The sequence below is a fragment of the Heteronotia binoei genome, chromosome 12 (assembly GCF_032191835.1).
Source record: "Heteronotia binoei isolate CCM8104 ecotype False Entrance Well chromosome 12, APGP_CSIRO_Hbin_v1, whole genome shotgun sequence".
Taxonomy (NCBI): Eukaryota; Metazoa; Chordata; class Lepidosauria; order Squamata; family Gekkonidae; genus Heteronotia; species Heteronotia binoei.
Genome location: NC_083234.1, coordinates 30,630,961 through 30,652,221, shown reverse-complemented (window position 1 = coordinate 30,652,221; position 21,261 = coordinate 30,630,961). Strand labels below are relative to the sequence as shown.

General features: G+C 42.9%; 1 protein-coding gene across 1 annotated transcript in view; it reads left to right on the top strand.

Moving 5' to 3' along the window:
- The window catches only part of NUDCD3 (NudC domain containing 3), an 81,263-nt gene that overhangs the window by 26,700 nt on the left and 33,302 nt on the right, over positions 1-21,261 (top strand). The window contains exon 3 of the mRNA XM_060251138.1: positions 13,614-13,746. Coding sequence (XP_060107121.1) covers positions 13,614-13,746 — 133 coding nt within the window. The remainder of the gene's footprint in view (positions 1-13,613; positions 13,747-21,261) is intronic.

Here is a 21,261-nt window from a genome sequence, read left to right as displayed (position 1 = left end):
GCAGCAGAGATCAGGTGTCTATAGGGCAGGTATCTCAAGGCAACCTTAGCAAATACTCAACTGTTTTTTGATTCTGCTTGTAGATATAATGCCAGGTCACTCATCTGCATGTGACTACTGATGGCGTTAACGCTTCATAATTGGGAATCGAAGATCTTTCAGCATAGGCAGAGGACTTAGATGGCACTGATCTCATCAAGACTTGTACTGCAGGTCTGTGGTGAGCATTTGTCTCTGGCATACAAGGGAGCTCAGCAGGAGGCATGGGCACAATGGGTTTCTGGCTTTTAAAAAAATTTATTTACTAAATTGTTTTAAAAAATACTATTTGCAGATAACAAGGATAGTTTCTGACTTTTCATCCCCTTGAACTCCATTGAGATATCAGCAACTGTTTCTTGCCAGACACTCTGGCTAAGGGTCTGCTGGTGTCTCAGAGCTAGGTGGGAATCAGGCTGACAGAAGAATGAGAATCGGGTGGCTTCCCCAGTGGTGAGCTGCTCAGCAAGTCTGTGGGTCTTTATAAATTACAGGAACATGTGATTAGTTCTCTAGTCTTGGACTTCCCAGGCCAGGAAAGTCATGTGCCAACCTTTGGAATGGCTTGAAGCCCACTTCTCCTTGCTCCAGTAGTACAGGGAACCGGTGTCTAATCTGCAGGCCTTGAATTCAGCAAGAGCTCACAGGAGCGCAGCTCCTGAATCTTTCTGAGGGTTCCCCCTTCTCCTCCCCACCTACCCACCTTGTCCATTGAATAATAGGTGCAGCTGCATAACAATCCCTGGATGAGCGCCACAACCTTTTTTTCTACAAAATGACCTCTGCTAATCTGTATAGTCCTCTGTTTGAGGCTTTTGGTTCTGGCTATCATTCTCTGAAAGTATCCTGTCTTCAGTTCTCCCCCTCCTTGTCCTGAAAGAGATGATGAAGGATTTGTGTGACTTGCTCTTGCTGTTATAAGACCCGAGACACAATGAATGCAGAACTATAGGAGTCAGTGTCAGTCAGCTGATCTCTGCTTGCTGTGTGTGAGTTGTGGTTCTCAAATTCTCAATCTTCTGCTAGATACCTGGGAAGCAAAGCAACCTTTATAAAAAAACACAGTTTCTTGCTATTAGATCAAGATGGGGAAATACAGGTTAAGCTGAAGGAAGAAACCAAATGTTTTGTGGGCTTTGTAAGAGAAGGGGTTCTAAAGTTTGGTTTCTTGTAGCTGCTAGTTTTAGAAAATAATTCATCAGTAAAATAAAAGAGAACTTTTGCATCAGCTTGGGAGGCTTCAGTAGATTTTTGCCTTGCTGTTGTTGATCAAGAATTCAGGGAACAACTAGGAGGCCACAGTTGTCTATGCATCATATTTTTGACCTCAGGTTATAACAGCAGAAAGTAATCAATGGAAGAATAAAGATAGTACGCACAACTGAAGTTGAATCTAACTTGGAACAGACTTGAGCACTTGTATCGTCAAAGTGCCTTGCGAGCTGACTATAAAGGATTCGTGATAGTTTATCACTCTTCCTGAAGACAAGAAAGCCCTCGAAACCTATGGAATGACTCCATTGGATGCCACTGTGAATCTGCAGTCGTAACAATTAATATCTTTGATGCTGTCCGTGCCACTTAGCAGATTTTCAGACACACTTGATGTAGGGCTGTTTAAATTATTATACAGATTTCTTTTCAGTGGATGGGTCATGTTCCTTTTAAACAAATAATGGAACTTAATATACATACTACTAAAACCTCAGAATTATGCACCTCTTTTGAGACATGGATGGAAGGATATACACATAAGCTACCATTCCTTTATTTAGCACATTGAGGGCTAAAATAGCTATAAAAAATCCCAATGTGTATCCTCACATGTATGTTTGCTGGTTCAAATTGAGTCTCGGTAATTAATCAGAAAAAGAGCTAGTTTATTGATTGTAGATGGTATCTCTGATTCTAAGCTATGCTTGTATTCAAGCAGAGTCTCCGATCACTTGTGCTCTAGCAGCATCCCCCTCCCCCCACCTGCTTTACCCATCACTTTGCAGCTAACCAAGGACAGGTAGGGCTTTGACAGGCAGGAGAGGACACTCTGAGTCAAGTGCTCAAATTATTTCCTTTTTCCAGAACAGCCAGAGGTGCTGGCAGAGAGCCTGCTTGAAGGTGTCCAAGGAAATACAAGCTCCACTGCAGATTGGAAAATCTCCTAAATGTTCTTCTGCGGGTGTAAAAATTAGGAATATCTCCAATCTGAGTCTTTGGAAAGTGTAGTAAAATGCTTTATTAGTACTGGGGAAGCTCAAGAGACTAATTCAGTTTTTAAAAAAATTTAAAGTTAACCCGCATGTCCAACTTGTCTTCTGTGCATTCGCAAATGGCATTTAATACTCAGGTCATGTTATGGTTTGAGGGTCAAAACTAATAAGCGAGTTTATGCCTGAAAATCTGCAGACGGGCGATGCAGGATGAGAATAGAGGACTTCTGCTGATGCGGTGTGATCCTGGAATCCTGACAGGAGATGAGTTGCTTATATTCTGCAGTAGCTGAAGCTTCTCAGAGTCATCAAGACTGGAAGAATGTTGGCAGGTTTATCAGGAGAGTGCATATTGTGACGAATTGGATACCTTCTCTCTGTTTTCCTGTTCAATTTGTTCTCCAGCCCTTTTGGCTCCTGAAGTCTCTAGGCATTTTAGGAAGCTCAAATGAGCCAATGGAGAGGTTTGTTCTGTGCTGCCATAACAACTGTCTCCATGGAAATGGAGATCCAATGAGAGAACTTTTGTAAAAGAACTTCTTATCATTACTCCATTTCAGAACCTTTAAATGTTGTCAGCCACAGAGCTTGCAATCTATGTCTTCTAATGTTCCCATGGCCTGCTCTGTCTGGAATTGCCTTATATGCTTGTGGAATGTGGCACTTGTTAATGTAAGCCCCAGGTTGTTTTGTTTTTCTTGCTTTCTGTGGGTCTACTTTAATCACACATTTATATGTTACTCTGTAATTAGTAAGCCTCAGTAATTTTGTGTGGACGCAGAGGGTGGAAGAAGAGGGGCATTCAGCTGCACTAGTGAGAATCCTGCATTAGAGAACAACTTTCCTTACAGAAAAGTATGAGGAGGTTAGGCTTATCCTCCTAAAGCCCTGTTAACCAAGGCTTTGCATGCAAACTTCTCTCATATTTAAAGAATCTCCTCAGCTGCAGAGAGTAGCATGAAGTTGCAAATCCTGGGGAGGTTGACCTCCATGTCCTTCAAGCTCCCAGGATGCATTGTTGGCCTCTCCATGGTTCTCTTGCCCACTGGCTCCCTGTAGCTGTTAGGCTAGAACTCCATTTGGCGATGAATAGTGACTGCCTCTTTGCTGGTCCCAAACAGATGCAATTGGGCTTAAAAGGCACTAGCTATCTTCTGTACATTTTCAGATCCCCTCTGATTCTTTTGGTAGAACTTTTGCTGCTAAATCCTGTGCAGCTCAGATCCCAATTTTTCTCTCTCTCCAATGACCTTTATGGTGTCACAGGGACATCTTCCTTCTGCACTGAAGATTTCATAGATCCTTCCTTTATAGAACTGTGATTCCTTGATCAGCTCACACTCAGGTGAAGTTTAGCTGTAATTCAATTTTTTATTCCTGTGTGTCAGTTAGGGGAGACAATTTTGGCTGAAAAGCAGAATAAAAATATAATGTAGAATAAATCAGCCTTTTCCAAGTAATTCAATTATAGTCTAAGATACTTGCTGTAATTAGATATTTCACTTCTGTTGCTGCAGCTGAAATAACAGCATTTCAGTATATTCTTGAGGAGTTTTTTAAAAAATTGTCTTGGTGGGGTGTTTGCATAGTAGGCTTTAGCCTTTTAGCTTCCTTTTTTTTTTTGCCTGATTGTAAGAGTTACTTAGAAATACAGAAATTGATTTTTGAACATGTATTGTAGCAGTGTGAAACTGTTGTGCCTCAACAGCTGTAGGGCTGCATAGTTAGTAGTAGGCGGATGAAGAGTGAAGAGAACTGAGGAAGAGGCATGGATTAGGCAAAAGAAATTACTTTGTATGTGAGAAAGGGGTGAAATCACCCTTACTGTTTCTTCAGATTTTGTCTTGTTCTCACCTTTCAGTACAGTTCATTGACCTGTTTGGCCATCATTCCACACAGGTCCCCTGACCTTTGAATCAATTAATCTGGTGTAAGAATTGTGGATTGCTGAATCCAGCATACTATATAGAAAGGTTTAGAAAATGGTTTCCTGTGTTCCCAGGCTCAAAGACCAACAGAACAGTGAAGTCGAGTGTACTCCCCCCCAACCCCCCCCCCCCTTCATTGTAAACAAAGTGAATTTTGAAGTTGGAATACTTCTAGTCTATAACACCAGGGTTTTGATTATCTAAATCTGAGGGGATGGAAGGGCAAACAGGGAGGATAGATACACTGCCTAGTACTTAATCAAGCCATGCACCCCTTGGTGTACACAGTCCCCATAGTTGGCAACCTCATTAGTAGGATTAATCTGTTCAATTTGTCTCTTGTCTCGTAGACAATATCAGGATGCCTTTAATTCTGCAGCATGCTGATTTTTAACTAAAACATACTGCACCCTAGTGTTGATTAAAGCTTGCTAATGGTCCATCACATGCAGCTTGCAATTTTGAGTTATCAGAAATGTGAATCGTCTCTATTCATCAAACTGATTAGTGGTCCTCTTACTTGCGCAGTTCCAAGCTGCAAGCAGCACATTTCTGTTAAGAGAGATGTGTTAAAAAATCTTAAAAAAATAAAACTAAGCATTGGTGTTAGATTAAGCTTGAAGGCTTTAAACATTCTGCTTGACAATGTGTGTCATCATCTCTGGGTTCAAAGCCCTATATAGGTCAAGGCATTAAATATTTGTCTCAATCCATAATTGTGGAAGGGGGAAAAAATTATTTTTGAAGGTGTGTGCCAAGAGGAATACAGGACACAGTGTGCCACTTAGAATCTGATGCATGAGGTCTCGCCTACCTTTATCATGTGAGAGACCATTTGCAGATTCTCTTTTATCAGCTTCTCTTTTCTTTTTAATAACAGCAATAGCTTCTGAGTAAAGCATTCTAGAGTATTTTACACAAGCTTGTAAGTATTGAGAAGCTTGATCTAAATCTTGAAGAATGAAGCTGACTTCTAAGAATAGTAATTGCCTTTTGGAGATAATGTGACAGAGAACATGCAGGGATTTTTTTTTCTAGCCTAAACATCCATTGTACCCCCAGTCTGGCTCTTGGATGCAAGCAAGTGCACAAAACCAACTTACAAAAACATTTTAGGAGCTCTCTTGCTGAGGACGGATTAATATCATTATAATTCTTTCCACTTAATTGGCTAAGACTTCACATATTAGCTGCTTGTTTCTGGGCTCAGTTTAAGATGCTAGTTCATAGCTTTAAAGCCCTTTGCAACCAGTGACCTATGTATCTGAAGGACCATCTTTCCCTGGGTTTCGCCCCTTGCGCTTCTCTTACCAGTGCCTACTTATGGCCCACTCATGCTGTATGAACTTCCTCTCTATCCCATTACATGCTTTCTTGCTATTCTTCTGGTATGATGGAATGGTTTGCTGGAAGAGTTTAAAAAGATTTCATTGCTACTGTCCTTTAGGAGACTGATTGTATTCCAGTAGAACTTTTTGTTTTAATAGTGAGAGTAGCCTCTCTTCTAATTGGTTTTAATCTTCTGATGGTCAGATTTTTCTCCCCTGTGGTATTTTGAATTGCTGCATTTGATTAGCAATTGTAGTACCTGTACCTGTGTGTTGTGTTCCTGAATTATTCATGTGGCTTTTCAATCCATTATATTGTCTTGTAGGCTCTGTAAGATGCCTTGTTTGGGAAACATTTAATAAAAATATTCTAAACAAATAGCCAAAGAACCCCAATAATAATTGAGGTGCAAAATTGGGGAGGAGGGGAACTACAGTGGGAAATATGTAGGCAGAGTGTATTATGGAAAATCCTAGGTATAGAAGCTTAACTTGAAAGCTGTGCTTTATTGTAAAGGAAAACCAAAGTCTAAATGATGTTAAACAAGGGTAAGTTTCTGAAGTGGAAACAGACATTCCACATTATAAAACACAGGCTTTCCATACTGCCTGATGTGAGGACAAAGCCAGAAGCAGCATAAAGCTTGAGTTACCAGTTGCTCAAACTGTTTCAGAATGGAGGCACCTTCATGGTTTCTCGAAAGAAAGAAGCCAGCAAGAACTGGGTGGTTCTTCCCACCCTAGACTGAAAACCAGCTGAAACATACATGATAGTTTGGATGCAAAGAGAAGCTTTAGAGTAGACATAAGAGAAGCCATGTTAGATCAGGCCAATGGCCCATCCAGTCCAATACTCTGTGTCACACAGTGGCCCAAAAAAATTACCGTATTTTTCGGACCATAAGATGCACTTTCCCCCCTCAAAAAAAAGTGTGGGGAGGAAGTGTGTGCGTCTTATGGTCCGAAGGTACGTACCTTCTGGGGGGGGATCTGCTGCCTCTTCCTCCGATCTGGCGCTTCCCCCGCGCCTGCCTGCCTGGCTCCATCTTCTTCAGGCAAGCGCTGGGATTGCTCCACGTGGCCCCACCGCAAACCCAGCGCTTCACAAGCGCCGGCTGCGGAGGGGGCAGCATGCTTCCTCCTTGCCTGTGTGCCTAGCTTCAGCTGTGATGTTTAAAGCAAGCGCTGGGATCGCTCCCTCCGCCCTCCGATCCCAGCGCTTGCTTTAAACATCACAGCTGAAGCCAGGCACACAGGCAAGGAGGAAGCACGCTGCCCTCTCCACAGCCAGCGCTCGCAAAGCACTGGGTTTGCGGAGGGGGCGGGTGCTTCCTCCTTGCCTGTGTGCCTGGCTTCAGCTGTGATGTTTAAAGCAAGCGCTGGGATCGGAGGGCGGAGGGAACAATCCCAGCACTTGCTTTAAACATCACAGCTGAAGCTAGGCACACAGGCAAGGAGGAAGCACGCTGCCCCCTCCGCAGCCGGCACTTGCGAAGTGATGGGTTTGCGGTGGGGCCACGTGGAGCGATCCCAGCGCTTGCCTGAAGAAGATGGAGCCAGGCAGGCAGGCGCAGGGGAAGCGCCGGATCGGAGGCAGAGGCAGCGGATCGCCCCCAAGGAGGAAGGTGCGTCCTATCCTCTGGAGCGCCTTATGGTGCGAAAAATACGATATATATATACACACACACACACACACAATAATATAATAATAATAATACACACTGTGGCTAATAGTCACTGATGGACCTCTGCTCCATATTTTTATCTAACCCCCTCTTGAAGGTGGCTATGCTTGTGGCCGCCACTACCTCCTGTGGCAGTGAATTCCACCTGTTAATCACCCTTTGGGTGAAGAAGTACTTCCTTTTATCCATTTTAACCTGACTGCTCAGCAATTTCATTGAATGCCCACGAGTTCTTGTATTGGGAGAAAGGGAGAAAAGTACTTCTTTCTCTACTTTCTCCATCCCATGCATTATCTTGTAAACCTCTATCATGTCACCCCGCAGTCAGTGTTTCTCCAAGCTAAAGAGCCCCAAGCGTTTCAACCTTTCTTCATAGGGAAAGTGTTCCAGCCCTTTAATCCGTTTGATTGTCTCCTAGTCAGTGTTTGAATCTTGATGTAAGTTTATGAGAAGGAGGAGCTTGCCTATATACATTTCTCTGAGCAAAACTGGACATGTGCATGCATGTAGGTCCTCAGCAAATGTACTTCTGAAGGGGGGAAGCCTTTGAGTGTAGACAGGAAGAAAGCTGGTCAATTTTAGATGAACAAAATTTAAAATATAGCCGAATAACTGAGTTTATCACTCTTTGCTGGACCAGATCACAGACCATGGTAAGGACTTGTACTTCTACAGATATGCCCAACCTCCCCCCTGCCGCCCTTATTTATGCCAGTACATCATCTCATGATAATGTATTATATTGATTACGTCTGTGTTGAGTAAGAAAGTACTTCTCTCTGCTCTGAACTATCTCATAGAATGACATGGAGTTGTTTAATATTATGACAGGCAGTTGATCTTTTAAACTGTCCAAGCAGTTCATAATTTTATAAATCTCTGTTAATAGCCTTTTCACTAAATTAAACAACCCAGCCTAAACAGCCTTTCTTACAAGGGGAGGATGATTCAATCCAGTGATAATTTTAGTTGCCCTTTTCAAACTCTGGTATATAGTCTGAGAGGGGAACAGTACACAGAACTGTATACAGTATTCTAAATGGGTTTTGCACTATAATGGCAAGATATTTGCTGCTATTTTCACTCCTTTTCCTAATGATCCCTAACACTGAGTTTGCCCTTTTCACTGGTGCAGCACAAAGAGCTGACATTTGTAGTGGACTTTCCACTATGTCCAAGATGTTCCCTGGATGTCTGAAGATAAGCAATTAGACCTTATCTGCACAAAAGTGAAGTTTTGATGATAGCTGCAAGTTAGCTATCTACTGTTAACATTTTCTTCTTTGCTATCCTGATTTTTTGTATCTAACCAAAGTCTTGGTAGGGAGGAATATTTTTGTCTCCCTGGTATTAGATTGCTTTTCTGGCATGGAATTTCTATCCTTAATTACCCTGAATAAATGTGCTTCTTTTAATATTTATGATTTATTGGGCTTAGAGTAGTACCGCCATGAGTACAATCTTCCCTTTCTATAAATCTGATTTCCAAGGTTAACGGGTTCCCATTCTGTGAATATCAGAAAAATCAATCTCTATTTTCTATGGAAAATTCACTGGTCTTGGTTTTTCAGCTTGTAGAATGGTAAATGGTTTTTCAGCTAGTAGAATCTGGCACATATAAACATATGAAGCTGCCTTATACTGAATCAGACCCTTGGTCCATCAAAGTCAGTATTGTCTTCTCAGACTGGCAGCGGCTCTCCAGGGTCTCAAGCTGAGGTTTTTCACACCTGTTTGCCTGGATCCTTTTTTGGAGATGCCAGGGATTGAACCTGGGACCTTCTGCTTCCCAAGCAGATGCTCTACCACTGAGCCACCGTCCCTCCCCATATCTATATTCCATTGGTAGAGAGGAGGCCTCCAATATGGATATGTGGGCACTTTTGAAATCTGAGAAAGGGTAGTAGGCAACACCACAAAATGGCTACCATCAGGGGACAATTGTAAAAGGTTAGGAGTTCTTAAGCCAAGCATCAGGTAGCTATTTCCAAATTGATGCTCCCTGCAAACGTAAAAAAGATGCCTTTTGGAGTCTTCTGATGCATCTTTGGCTACACTGAGTTGGAAGTAAGCTGGGACTGGCTCTCTGCTTAGAGGATGAGCTGTTTTGGGGAAGATGCAAGTGGATTCCAGGAAATACACAGGTGGCACCATGGTGCCTACAAGCACAATGCTGAAGACCACTGATACAGGGAGAGACACTCCCCCCAAGTGTCTTACATTTGTGTGTAATTTTCTCTATTATTTATTAGATTTTTAAATGCTGCCTTTTCTCTTGTGAACTCAGTGTGGTCTATCCTGACAACAATCACGTAAGGTAGATAAAGCAAAGAGAGTTAACTGGCCCAGTATCATCTAATGAGATTCAGGACTGAAATTCTCTATGTTGCTCTTTTACATTGGCTCCCAGTTTGAGTGATTGCTTATTCAGTGTTTATTCTGCCTTTGCTTTGAGGATGGAGACAAATTAGAGCATTATCTCTAATGACTGGCGGGAGCAGGTAGCATTTCTGAAAATGCTCTTTTGGAGGCCCAGAGTTTCAGCTGCCTCCTAATCTGAATATGACTTTGAAGACCCCTTGATTAGATTTTCTAAGGTCATTGGTACACTTATGTGCAGTAACTACTGATACACTGTGTACTGGCATTATGACAAATTTTTCTGGGATGGCTTCTCAATGACTATATCAAGTAAGCAATTTGTCCTTTCTGTGCTTGCCCATCTCCTCCTCTATTTCTTTACTATTTTATATGGGTGGTGGATCCTGAGCTCTTCTATGTTGTATCTGAAGTGATTCTTGGGAAATTTTACTTTTCCTTTTAAGCATGGCCACTCTAATTCTAATAAAATGGCCTGTATTTTCCTGAGGTTTAAACATCTCAACACTACTTAATGAGTAATGCAGCATTTTCTCTAAAAGGTACATAGGTTTCTTCCACACTGGAACAATTCTCTGTGTAGCTTGCATAGCCACCGCGTATGCAGAGACATTTGCAGTTGCAGAAGAGAATCTAGATGGCAGACTGCCTCACACGTTCCTTGCTTCAGCTCTTCTAGAACCAGGATCCTACGTCTTGCACTACTGGAGGGCTTTTTAGGGCTTTTAAAAATCAGCAGTTGACATGTCGCTATAGTGTTATAACAATCTATCTCAGGAGTGTCGAACTCATTTGTTACGAAGGTCAGATCTGACTTAAATGGGACTTTGTGGGGCTTGGCTATGCATGTCATAAAATGTAATGCCTGGTAGCAGAGATATAAACTTTGTAAAGGATACGGACAAACACGATTAAAGATACTATTTTTTTACGTGAAATATTTATTTAAATTTAAAGATGGGGGAATAGAGGGAGTTGGCAATGCAATTTTAAAAATAAAACATCAAGGAAAAAACACAGGGATCACAGCAGAAACTAATAATATAAACTAAAAATATAAAATGCTCTGAGCCTAGGAAAACATGAAATGGCTGGGCATTGCAAGCTTCTCCCCCTGCCCCAGTCTACTGGCAATGGCTCTCCAGTGTAATATCCCCTTTTGGCTGTGGGTTCCCAGGTTAGAGTACTCCCTAGGCATCAGTTCTCAGGTCCATTAAGTAGAGACAAAGCGTCTCAAAGCATCAACCTTTATTTGCAAGGAGACAATTCCAGCAAGTAACAGCTTCAAGTGGCCATACAGATGCTGGAAAATGAAACTACTTGAGCCCACATTATTATGATGCATTGCAGCACAGACAAAGTTGCAAGGAAAACACGGAATGGATTTTCCATTAAGGTCTCTGGGCACAGATAAACTACTCCCAGAGTTGTCTGTCTGGGTGCAGAGACCTTAATAGGAAATTCATTCTGCATTTTCTTTGCAGCTTTGAAAGCCCAGAATAGTTTCCTGCTGAAGCTGACAAAGACAAGGCAGGAGGAGCTGGGAACTTCTGCAGCCTCAGAGCTTCAAAGGGTGAGGACAAGAGAGGGAGGAAAGGGGAGAAAAGAGCCATGGGACTGATTAAAGCCCTGGGCGAGCTGGTTGCAACCTACAGGCTACAAGTTTGGCACCCCTGATCTATTTACTAGTTCCTCTGAATTCCCTGCTTTTGAGAAGTAAGACCCTGGAGCTTTTCACAGCAGAGAATAAAAGGGGAAAAGCATATTTCCGAATGAAAAGCTCTAGAAATGAACTTATTTTTTCAAAACATAACTGGGAATCCAGGGAAACTAAGAGATTGTTATAATGCTGCAGCACTAATTGCTAGTTTTCTAAAACCTAAAAAGCCTTTCTGTGTGTGTGTGTGGGGGGGTGGATGTGAGGGAAAGCCACCTTCCTGTTCACATGGCAGAGATGCACTTTGCTGCAATTGTTCACAAACTTGGTTTGGTGCCATCTTTTGGGAAGACTGCAAAATGGAGGAAAACACTGAAAGCAGATGACAATGACCAATGTTATGTGGATGCTAAAAAAAACCCTGCTCCAATTTGGATGTCAAACCTCTATGTAGAAACAGCAATAGTTTGTTTTTGTTAGGGTTCCCATTTAGTTAACTAAACGAATTCATATAACTTCTTGCTTAGCTGTTCATAGCATGCAGTGCTGGTGATAGCCCTGATCTGGATAGCCTAGGATAGCCCGATCTGATCAGATCTGTGACTCTAAGCAGGGTCGGCCTTGTCTAGTATCTAGAAGGGCAGCCTTCAGGGAATACCAGGGTCATGACACAAGCAATGGCAAACCACCACTGAAACATCTCTTGCCTTGAAAACAAGTCTTGCTCACCATCTAGTGGTGCATAACACTGAAAGAGCTAGAACTTCTGGCTGCCAGACAATTTTTGGATCTCTTGGCTATTCTACACACAATGCCTAATAATAATAATAATTATTATTATTATTAGTAGTAGTAGTAGTAGTAGTGCTGGTATGCTTGCACAACCACCCTGTGAGTTTGTGAAAGATGGGATTGGTATGAGGCCGGAAAAAAAGATATTTTAAGTTGTCTTAATATGTATATTTATTGAGACTTAGCAGTGTCTGAGGCAACACACACAAAGGAAATTATGCTTGGTTTTATTGTCTTTACTGATAGCCCGTTCTGTATAATAGCTAGAGCATTAGACTAAGATCAGGAGCCCAAGTTCAAATCCAGACTGAGCCATAGAAACTCAGTGGATGACCTTGTGCCAATCACGCTCACTTTCAGCCTAACCCACCTCACAGGGTTGTTGTGAGAATCAAAAGGAAGAGGTAAGAGTTATGTTATTCCACTCTGAGTTTCTCAGAGGAAGAACATGGGAAAATGTGGTAGGTTTCTGAATTCTTTCTTGCTAGAGCCCCTGACAGAATACAGCCTTCTTGGGGTAGGGTAGAGGTTAGAGAGACATGCTCTATCCCTTACCTTTGAGTGGCAGCAAGCCAGTGAGAATATGCATTTCATTCCCAACAACTTGGAAAGGGCAGCACTGAGTGCTTGCTGTTCCATTCCCATTTTCTGTCACTGTGGTCATATGTCACCCTGTTCAGCAAATTTCAGTAGTACAAAGTAAATCTAGATAAAATTTGGCGTGAGGAAATCAGAGAACAAGTTGCTGTGTTCACCCACTTCACAAGGCTTGCTGCTGATTATCTTTGCCATATCCCCATTTAAGCTCCTGTCTCTTGGTTTCCACGTTTACTGACCGCAACTACCCTTTTGCTTTGTCTATTTTTAACCTTTTCTTTGTCTGGAGGCTGCCAAATGCTGGTAGGAAATAACTGGGGCTGGGGAGGGGGAGACAAGGGTTCTGTGTGATTTGACTGACATAATGACACACAATCTTCTAAACAGTGATGATGGCTCTTTTGAGGGCACTAGTTGCTTTGAGCTTTTTGGCAAAAAGATTCTGCCACCTGCTTTTAACCCTTAAAGTCCCACGGCAGCCATTTTAATGCAATGTAATCAGTGATATGGCAGCACGTGCTCTGTGTCTGATCCGTGAGTTATCTTGGCCTTCTAGAATGTTAGCACTGCCACTGTGTAAGGAGCAGGGTTAGCACTATAGCCAGTTTTCAGTGCTTCTTTGGAGAGCAAAATGTACCCTGGAGGTGACTCAGACATGTAGACCTACCTGCAGATGCTTCTGGAACAGTTTTCCATGTGGATAATTCAGTATTTCCTCTAAACTGGATTACTGTAAACTAGCTCACGGTTTTTTAAATCTCCGACTCACAAATTTTTGTCTTAGCTCAGGATAAACTAACAACTTTAATGCCAGTCACTCACGAGGTAGAATTTTTGCTCACAAGACTCCACAGCTTAGAGGGAGTATGCCAGAGCATTTTGTTTCTGCTGCTTTTAGCCTTCCTGGTTTTGTTTCCTGCTCACCTTTATGTTTATCCTTTATGTTTATCCATCATTATTTTCAGATACCCAGATATCTTGTTGTCTTCTCCCCACCCTAGGAAACAGGAACAGTTCCAGGCGAATCCTGACAGTTACAATGGAGCTGTGCGAGAGAATTACACCTGGTCCCAAGACTACAGCGACCTGGAGATCAAAGTGCCAGTGCCAAAGCATGTCCTGAAAGGCAGGCAGGTAATGAGTGCTCCATTTGTTGGTTGGCCTCTCGTGAGTGATCAGTACTTCATGCATACAGACACCCTCAACTGGCTCAACTCAGTTGGTGTATGGAAGTGATGATGGCCTATGATGGGACAAACATATAGCTGCCCACCAGCTATATGTAGCTCTGCTCACTGTACCCCGTTCCATTGTCTGACAAAGTATGCATGCAAAAGCTTACAGTCTGAATAAAATTTGTTGGTCTTAAAGGCGCTGCTGGACTCCTACTTTGATCTGTATGCTATGTACAAAGATCTGTGTTTGTTGCAAATCTTCCAGCAGAGGGCCACACCGCCACAGTGGTAGAATGAAATAGCCCTCTGTGATAGAGGCCTATAGGAAATGGCTGTAGAACAGTGGCAGTACTCAGACATTCAGTTCACCTCCTCAAGGCTCTGCTTCTGACCTGTCAGCAGAATATATCACATATTTGCTTGTCCCCTCCCTCCCGCTTTGTCCTCTGCACAACTGCCCTAAATAAGCTCACGGGCATAGATATGATGTTTCAATTATCCAGGGATAGCTACCCAATAATTCATTTTGGTTTCAAACTTGCTTATGCATCGGAAGGATGAATCCAAGTGAAGTGGATTGAAACTCGTCCCCCCGGCAAGGTCTTGATTTACTTCTTTCATCCTAAGAAAAAAAGGACAGTGTAAGCAATAGCAGGGCTATTATCTCAGCTAGGCAGAGGTCAGTTCCATATGTGGTGGCCTGAGAATACCCCAGATAAACAGCAAATGTACCTTTAGCAGTAATTATAACTTCAGCATTGTTGAGATGATACACTCCAAGCCATTATTGTGTGGACAACTTCATTGGTTTCTAGCTGAATTTTTCCTGTGGGATGCTATTTACCAGGATTTCTTTTCTGCTGAGTGCCCTGGGATTCTGCCTCATGGTGTGTGAAGTATTTTTAATTGTTGCTGGCTGGAGAAGCTCCTTATGTATGCAAACAGGCCCAAAGCACATGGCAGTGGTGGGGATAGATTTCATTCCACATGGCTACTTTCTGCCTGTGACATGCCAAGAAAGAGGAATGAATTTGGTGAAGCCATAATTCAGGACAAACTGGTCATCTGATTTCTTCCTGGCTGTTACCTTTTTCTCAGCTACTGAGTGGAAGCTGCAAGAAAGCCTTGCATGATCAGCCCGGTGTGGACATGTCTAGCATTTACTCAGAAGGAAATTTCCTTTTCTCTAATAGAGATGTGACTCTAAATCTCTTTCCTCCGCATTGCTTTAATAGCTTTTATCTACAAATTGCTCCAGGATGATTAGTTCCCTTCTCCACCTTTGTCTTTCTCCCTTTCCACTGAAATATTTCTTTTTTTTTTCTGGACAGACAAAATAAACCATATCTGTCTTTGAGGGAGATGTTGTGGTGATCTGCTTATTAGCCAGAGGGAAGTTGAAGAGTAATATGCAGACATACTGGCTGAAGTGGTTAGAAATGGGGCTTCTTTTTTTGCTTCTTGCTATGAGGGAAGATGGGGGCCCAACAATTCTGAATCTTCTTTCCATCTGTAATGCAAGGCAACTGAATTGAGACGCTGGGTTTTTGTACATCAGCTTCAACCCACACTGCACTGTGTCGTGCCAAAATAGCTGTGTTATTGTAGGAATGTTAGTTGAAAGTACAGATCTAGAGACATGGGTTGATGGTACAGCTTACAGTAGCTGTGGAGCCAGCAGAGGGAGCGCAAAACATACCTTGGGGGTTGGGGAGGAGCAAAATTTCTCAGCATGTTAGGGAACATATTGATCTCTGTGCGATTTGCTACCCTGGTCTTGATGCAGTTTTTGGAGAAGGTAAATTCTGAGCAGGCATTCGTATCTCAAAATTGTCAGGTAGCACACTCAGTTGGAAGGCTGCAGTCCAGAAAGCAGAGGGTACCAGTTACATGCAGTTTTCATTGTTTTTAATTGATGTTCTGTTTACTAGCTTGTGCTCCCCCAGACCTCTGCATCAAGCTATGTGCAAACTTAACACAGCTTCTCACCAGCAACCATGGATCACCCAGCAGAGACTCATGCTCAGGAACCAAAGCCTGCAACAAACCTAGATGCCAGCTTCGTCTCCATATATAGGCAGTACTGTTAAACAGCACCTAATAACATCAGCTACACTGTCCTGAGCAGAACTATTTGCATATTATCTAATTTAATGTATACCATTATTTGCCAGCACTACCCTTCTGCAGTGTACATTGGACAGATATGTTGTTTTCTGCATGAGAGAATCAGTGAACACCTATGAGGGAACATTTTGTTCTGTTGGTTTATGACAGGAGTCATGTCTATCCTTTCTACCTTTACTCCTCCCTTTTCCCTTTACAATGAAAGTTTATACTTTAAAGATTCATGGTGAGAGTGACACTTAAACCTCATTGCCTTGCCCCCCCCCCAAACTTTCCTATAAGAGGAATTCTTGATATGGTTTTCCTTCATATATCTACCTGAGGAAGTAATCTGTGACTCATGAAAACTTATACTGAGATAAATGTTGTCTTTTGGTTGCTGCTGGACTTTTGTTTTATTGTGTAGAGATGCCTTTAACCGTAGTTTCAAAGTCTAGAGGCACCTTGGAAATGACAGACAAGGTTGAAGTTCAAGTTAGCTTACCAAAAATTGGACCACAATAAAATCAGTGGTGTCTTATGCTTATTTTTTACCCTCGATCCCTTTTTAATGAGGAGCCCAGCTTGAGCAGCAAATACGCCTCCTGTCCCTGAAAGCCATAGTTTGATGACTGATGTAGTCACTTCATATTATTTTCTGTCTCATTTTACTTTTCTGTTTCCCTGAATATAAATCCATCTGCCAGGCAGCAGCCTGGATTTTGCTGCAGGAAAGGCAAATCTTTGTATTCAGAAAATGGAATTAGCTTGTACTGTTCTTTTTAAACTTATAATTGGTACCACAATTACATTGATGTAACCATTATAATCTCATTTCAATTATTCTTGGGGGGGGGGTGTTTGGGGGGGGGACATAGTATATTTAGAAGTGAGTCTAAAGAAAGGATCATAAAGTACCCTGCAAAATACAAAGGAGGTTCTCTTTCATCAGCCTTCTTATCTCCATTGTCTTTAATACCTTTGCTTTTTTAAAATATTAAAACTAGAAATGGTGACCATCTTTCTCAGATCCCCGTTGTGCCCTTAACACTTCTAACGTCTGGCATGGATTTTAAGAGGTTACCTGCTGCACTCTTGAAGCACATACTCACATTTCCCTGACTATTGGTTATAGTGGTTGTGAGAAATTGCCACCTACTCCTCAGCCAGAATCCATGTAGTTTTTTTTAAAGCAAAACAGTGCTGTCTCCCCCCCCCCCCCCAGCCATGCGTCATGAATGGCATTAATTTGTGAGGGGGCTCAAAGGGGCTGAAACAGCATTCTACTTCACCCTCTGTGACTGCTCAGCAATTAATTGATCAGCTGAGAAAAGCCATTACAGTTCTGAGCTCTGCCTGTGTCAGTTCTGAGCTCTGCCTGTGCCCCCCCCCCCCCGCCTTTCAGGTTAATTTGTTGAAGCCCTCGATCCTTCGTCTTCTGAGTATACACAGCCCCAGCTGCATAGGAAGACAATCTATAAACCTTAGTGGAGTATTACCAGTGTATCCTATCCATCGTATTTATATGTTTAGCATTGCTGGTTGGTATAGCAATGATAACTACACTAAGGGATCCTATTCTGATCATGAAAATCAGGACTCTTCAGTTATCTGCGGGGGGGGGGGGGGGTAGTATGCCAGCAGAATGTTGCATTCGCCCAACTGGTCAGAACATTTCCTGGCCTGTAGATACAATGAAAATATTTGCCTGTTTCTGGTGATACATGAAAAAGGCTATTGTTTTGGTCAGAGCCAAGTTGGCCCCCTTTTGCCATATCTGCCAATGCCATTTGAACACTTATGGCAAAGCAAGGACCAATAGAGACCACTTATACTCTTGCAGGGGGAGAGGAGAATGAAAAAAATGGGTTAATTGATTCTGAGTTGCATAGGGTTTTGCGGTTATTTAGGCAGGTTAGGGACTGTACTTTATCCCAGAGTCTCTTCACAAGGATGAAGGCTGGGTAAGTGAGAGAGCCTAGGATGGGGCCACACTATTTAAAGGTTTTTGTTGTAGACTTTCTTGTGTGGAGAAAGCTTTGTGACAGGCTGCAGTCTGCAACATGACAGCTTAGGTGGGAAAAGTTAAGTAACCTGAAGGAAAAGTTCCTTTTAACTTTCATTCTGAAGCAACTGACAGTTGCTGGTAGTGTGTCTGCTTTGACACAAATTACTTGTTGCTGTGAGAAACTGAATCCTAGTCTCTCAGCCTTTACAGAATGTCGCAGCTGTTTAAAGTGTTGGAACATCCAACACTTATTTGCCTTCCCAGTAAAACAAACTTGTTCAGTTTGTGTTCTAGTTCTGTTTTCCTCCTTGGTTTATAAAACAGTAGACGTGGGCTGGAGGAAGGTGTACCAAGGCAGGGTATAGGAGCTTCTTAATACCATTGCAAATTACCTCAGGAGGGTGGTTTTATTTTAGATAAGGGCAAGGACTGGCCACTGTAGGGTTATCTGGTCAAGCCTTGGCCCTTATTACTTCCAGGTACCTCTAGGAATCTCCAGATCAAAACTTCCTGTAAATGGACTAGGCTCATTTTTCTTTTTGATTTTTTACTTCAGGACAATGACCATCTCCTTTGGTCTCAGTTCTGCCTGGCAATCAGCTGAGGATCGGTGGGCTGGAGGCTTCCTGCCATAAGTCAGGTTGGTGTAGAGGCTAGAATGTCAAACAGGGATCTGGGAAACCCAGGTCCAAATCCTGCTGTACCGTGGAAGCTTGTTAGGTGACTCTGGGCCAACGTAACCTACCTCTCAAGTCTGTTGGGGGGATAAAATGGAGGAGGGAAGCCTATTTTAGCTCGCCCGCAGAGCCAGATGGACCCTGAACGGTTCCAGATGGCTCTACGGGATCCCTGCCCTCTGGCAATTCCCTCGATGACCTGGTGGAGTCCTGGAATGATAGGCTTTCCAGGGCCATCGACGAGATTGCTCCTGTTTGCTGATGATGCTGCACTCGTCTCCCATTCGGTATCAGCTCTGCAGCATATGACGTCCTGCTTTGCAGAGGCTGCCAAGCTATTCGGCCTAGAAGTTAGTCTGAAGAAGACAGAAGTTCTCCACCAGAAGTTCTCCACCAGCCCAGGAAGATTATCACCCCCCTTGCATCACTGTGGGTGAATCAGTACTGAAGACAGTCCAGCAGTTCAGCTACCTGGGGTGCATCATCTCCTCAGATGCCAAGATCGACAAGGAGATTGACAACAGGCTGGCAAAGGCAAACCGTGCATTTGGCCGACTGCACAAAAGAGTGTGGAGCAACAAGCATCTGAAAAAAGGCACAAAGATCAATGTTTACAAAGCGGTTGTGATGACAACCCTCATCTACGGCTCCGAATCGTGGGTTTTATACCGTCATCACCTGCGACTCCTTGAGCGCTTTCATCAGCGCTGCCTTCGCACCATCCTCAACATCCACTGGAGTGACTTTGTGACCAACACTGAAGTCCTCAAGCGGGCGGAGGTTACCAGCATTGAGGCACTGCTGTTGAAGACGCAGCTGCGCTGGGCAGGGCATATTTCTAGGATGGAAAACCACCGCCTTCCCAAGATTGCCCTGTATGGCGAACTCTCCACCGGCCATCGAAATAGAGGGGCACCAAAGAAGAGGTACAAGGACTCCTTGAAGAAATCCCTTAGCACCTGTCGCATCAACCATCACCAGTGGTCTGACCTAGCCTCAGATCGCAAAGCATGGAGGCACACCATCCACCAGGCTGTCTCTTCCTTTGAGAACGCATGCATAGCTGGTCTTGAGGACAAAAGGAGATTGAGGAAGAATCGCACTGCTACAGGACCAACCCTAAATCAGACTTTTCCCTGCAGCCGCTGTGGCCGGACCTGCCTGTCCCACATTGGTCTTGTCAGCCACCAGCGAGCCTGCAGCAAACGTGGACTATTGCACCCTTCTTAAATCTTCGTTCGCGAAGCCAAGCCGAGAGAGAAACAGAATGAGGAATGCCTGCGATTTTTGTAAATACTTGCATTTCTGTATGTTTGTTATTAAAAGTCTGATACCTGATTACTCAGGAGTATCCTTGTAATCAAGATTGCCTACATCAAGCCAATCAATTGAATAAACATTGCAACCCTAAAATAAATTGGTGAATGAGAAAGAATTATTTCTTGCATTTTCCTTTGCTTCTCAAACTCTTTTCAGTTGTTTCACAAGTCTTTAAGCTCCATAATTCTTATTTAGCTGGGTTTTCTTAGTCTAGTTTTTGATTCCCTGCTTGGCCGCCTATTGTTTTTACAATCTACTCACCTCTTCTAAGCCTAGAGTCTAGACAATTATCTGTCATAAGTGTTTCTCTTTTGTTTTAATTCTTTGGCATCAATCACAAGCAGTTACGCACAGTTTCTTACTAAATCAGCTTCCCCCTCTGTTTACTTCCTACTCCGAGTCTGTGAGTCACTAAATGTCACCAAGGTAATGGAGAATGCGAGAGCAGTTTCCAGCAAGAACTACAAAGCCCAACCGAGCTTAGGAGAGAGTGGGAAACATGCAGGCAAAATACTGTTGCAAATTAAATCTTGCGTATGGTTTAAAGTCTTTATTCTTTTCTTTGGAGGGAGTGGCCCCTTTCCTGTGTCCCCAGTTTAGGAATGTATAGTATACAGTATTTTAAATATAGCTATTTCACACATGTTCCTTGGCCTCCCTTGACAAGTCTAAGGTCATCTGTACAGCAGATCTGCCTGGATCTTCTGTATGATTAGCACTGCTGTTGTGTGCTTGGATGCTGGCCTGCCAACAACAGGAGAGGCTTGCTTGCCTGCCATGAAACCTTTCCAGGATATGTTATATTAAAAAGCTGATTCTTGCCGGTGTGCTTGCTTGCTCTCATTTTGTGCCCAACTAAGCCTCGCCTTGACATTATAAGCTGCAACTGTGAAAAAAGAGCTCTGAATTGAGCGTGCATGCTTCTTTCTACCTGTCTCCAGAGAAACGAAGTGCACTGGCCTCAGTCTGCCCCACAGATATAAATAACCAAACTGTTGTAATGACAGTTTTACAGTTTATATAGTGTTAATCAGGGGTTCTCTGCTAATCATAGAACTTCTGAACCAGTTACTTATATTCATGGGAAAAAGGAATAATATATACCTGCTTCTTCTCAATCTAGAGTATCCCATTTTGTGTGTTGTGAACACCCCTTTCATTGTGATGTATTCCAACTATCCTTAGAAATTGGGATGCTAGCCTCCAGGTGGGACCTGGGGGTCTCTTGGAATTACAGCTTATCTCAAGACTACAGAGAACAGTTTCTCTGGAGAAAATGGTTGCTTTGGAGTGTGGACTCTATGGCACTGAGGTCCCTGTTCTCCCAAGCTCCATCCCTAAATCTCCAGTTTCCTAACCTGGA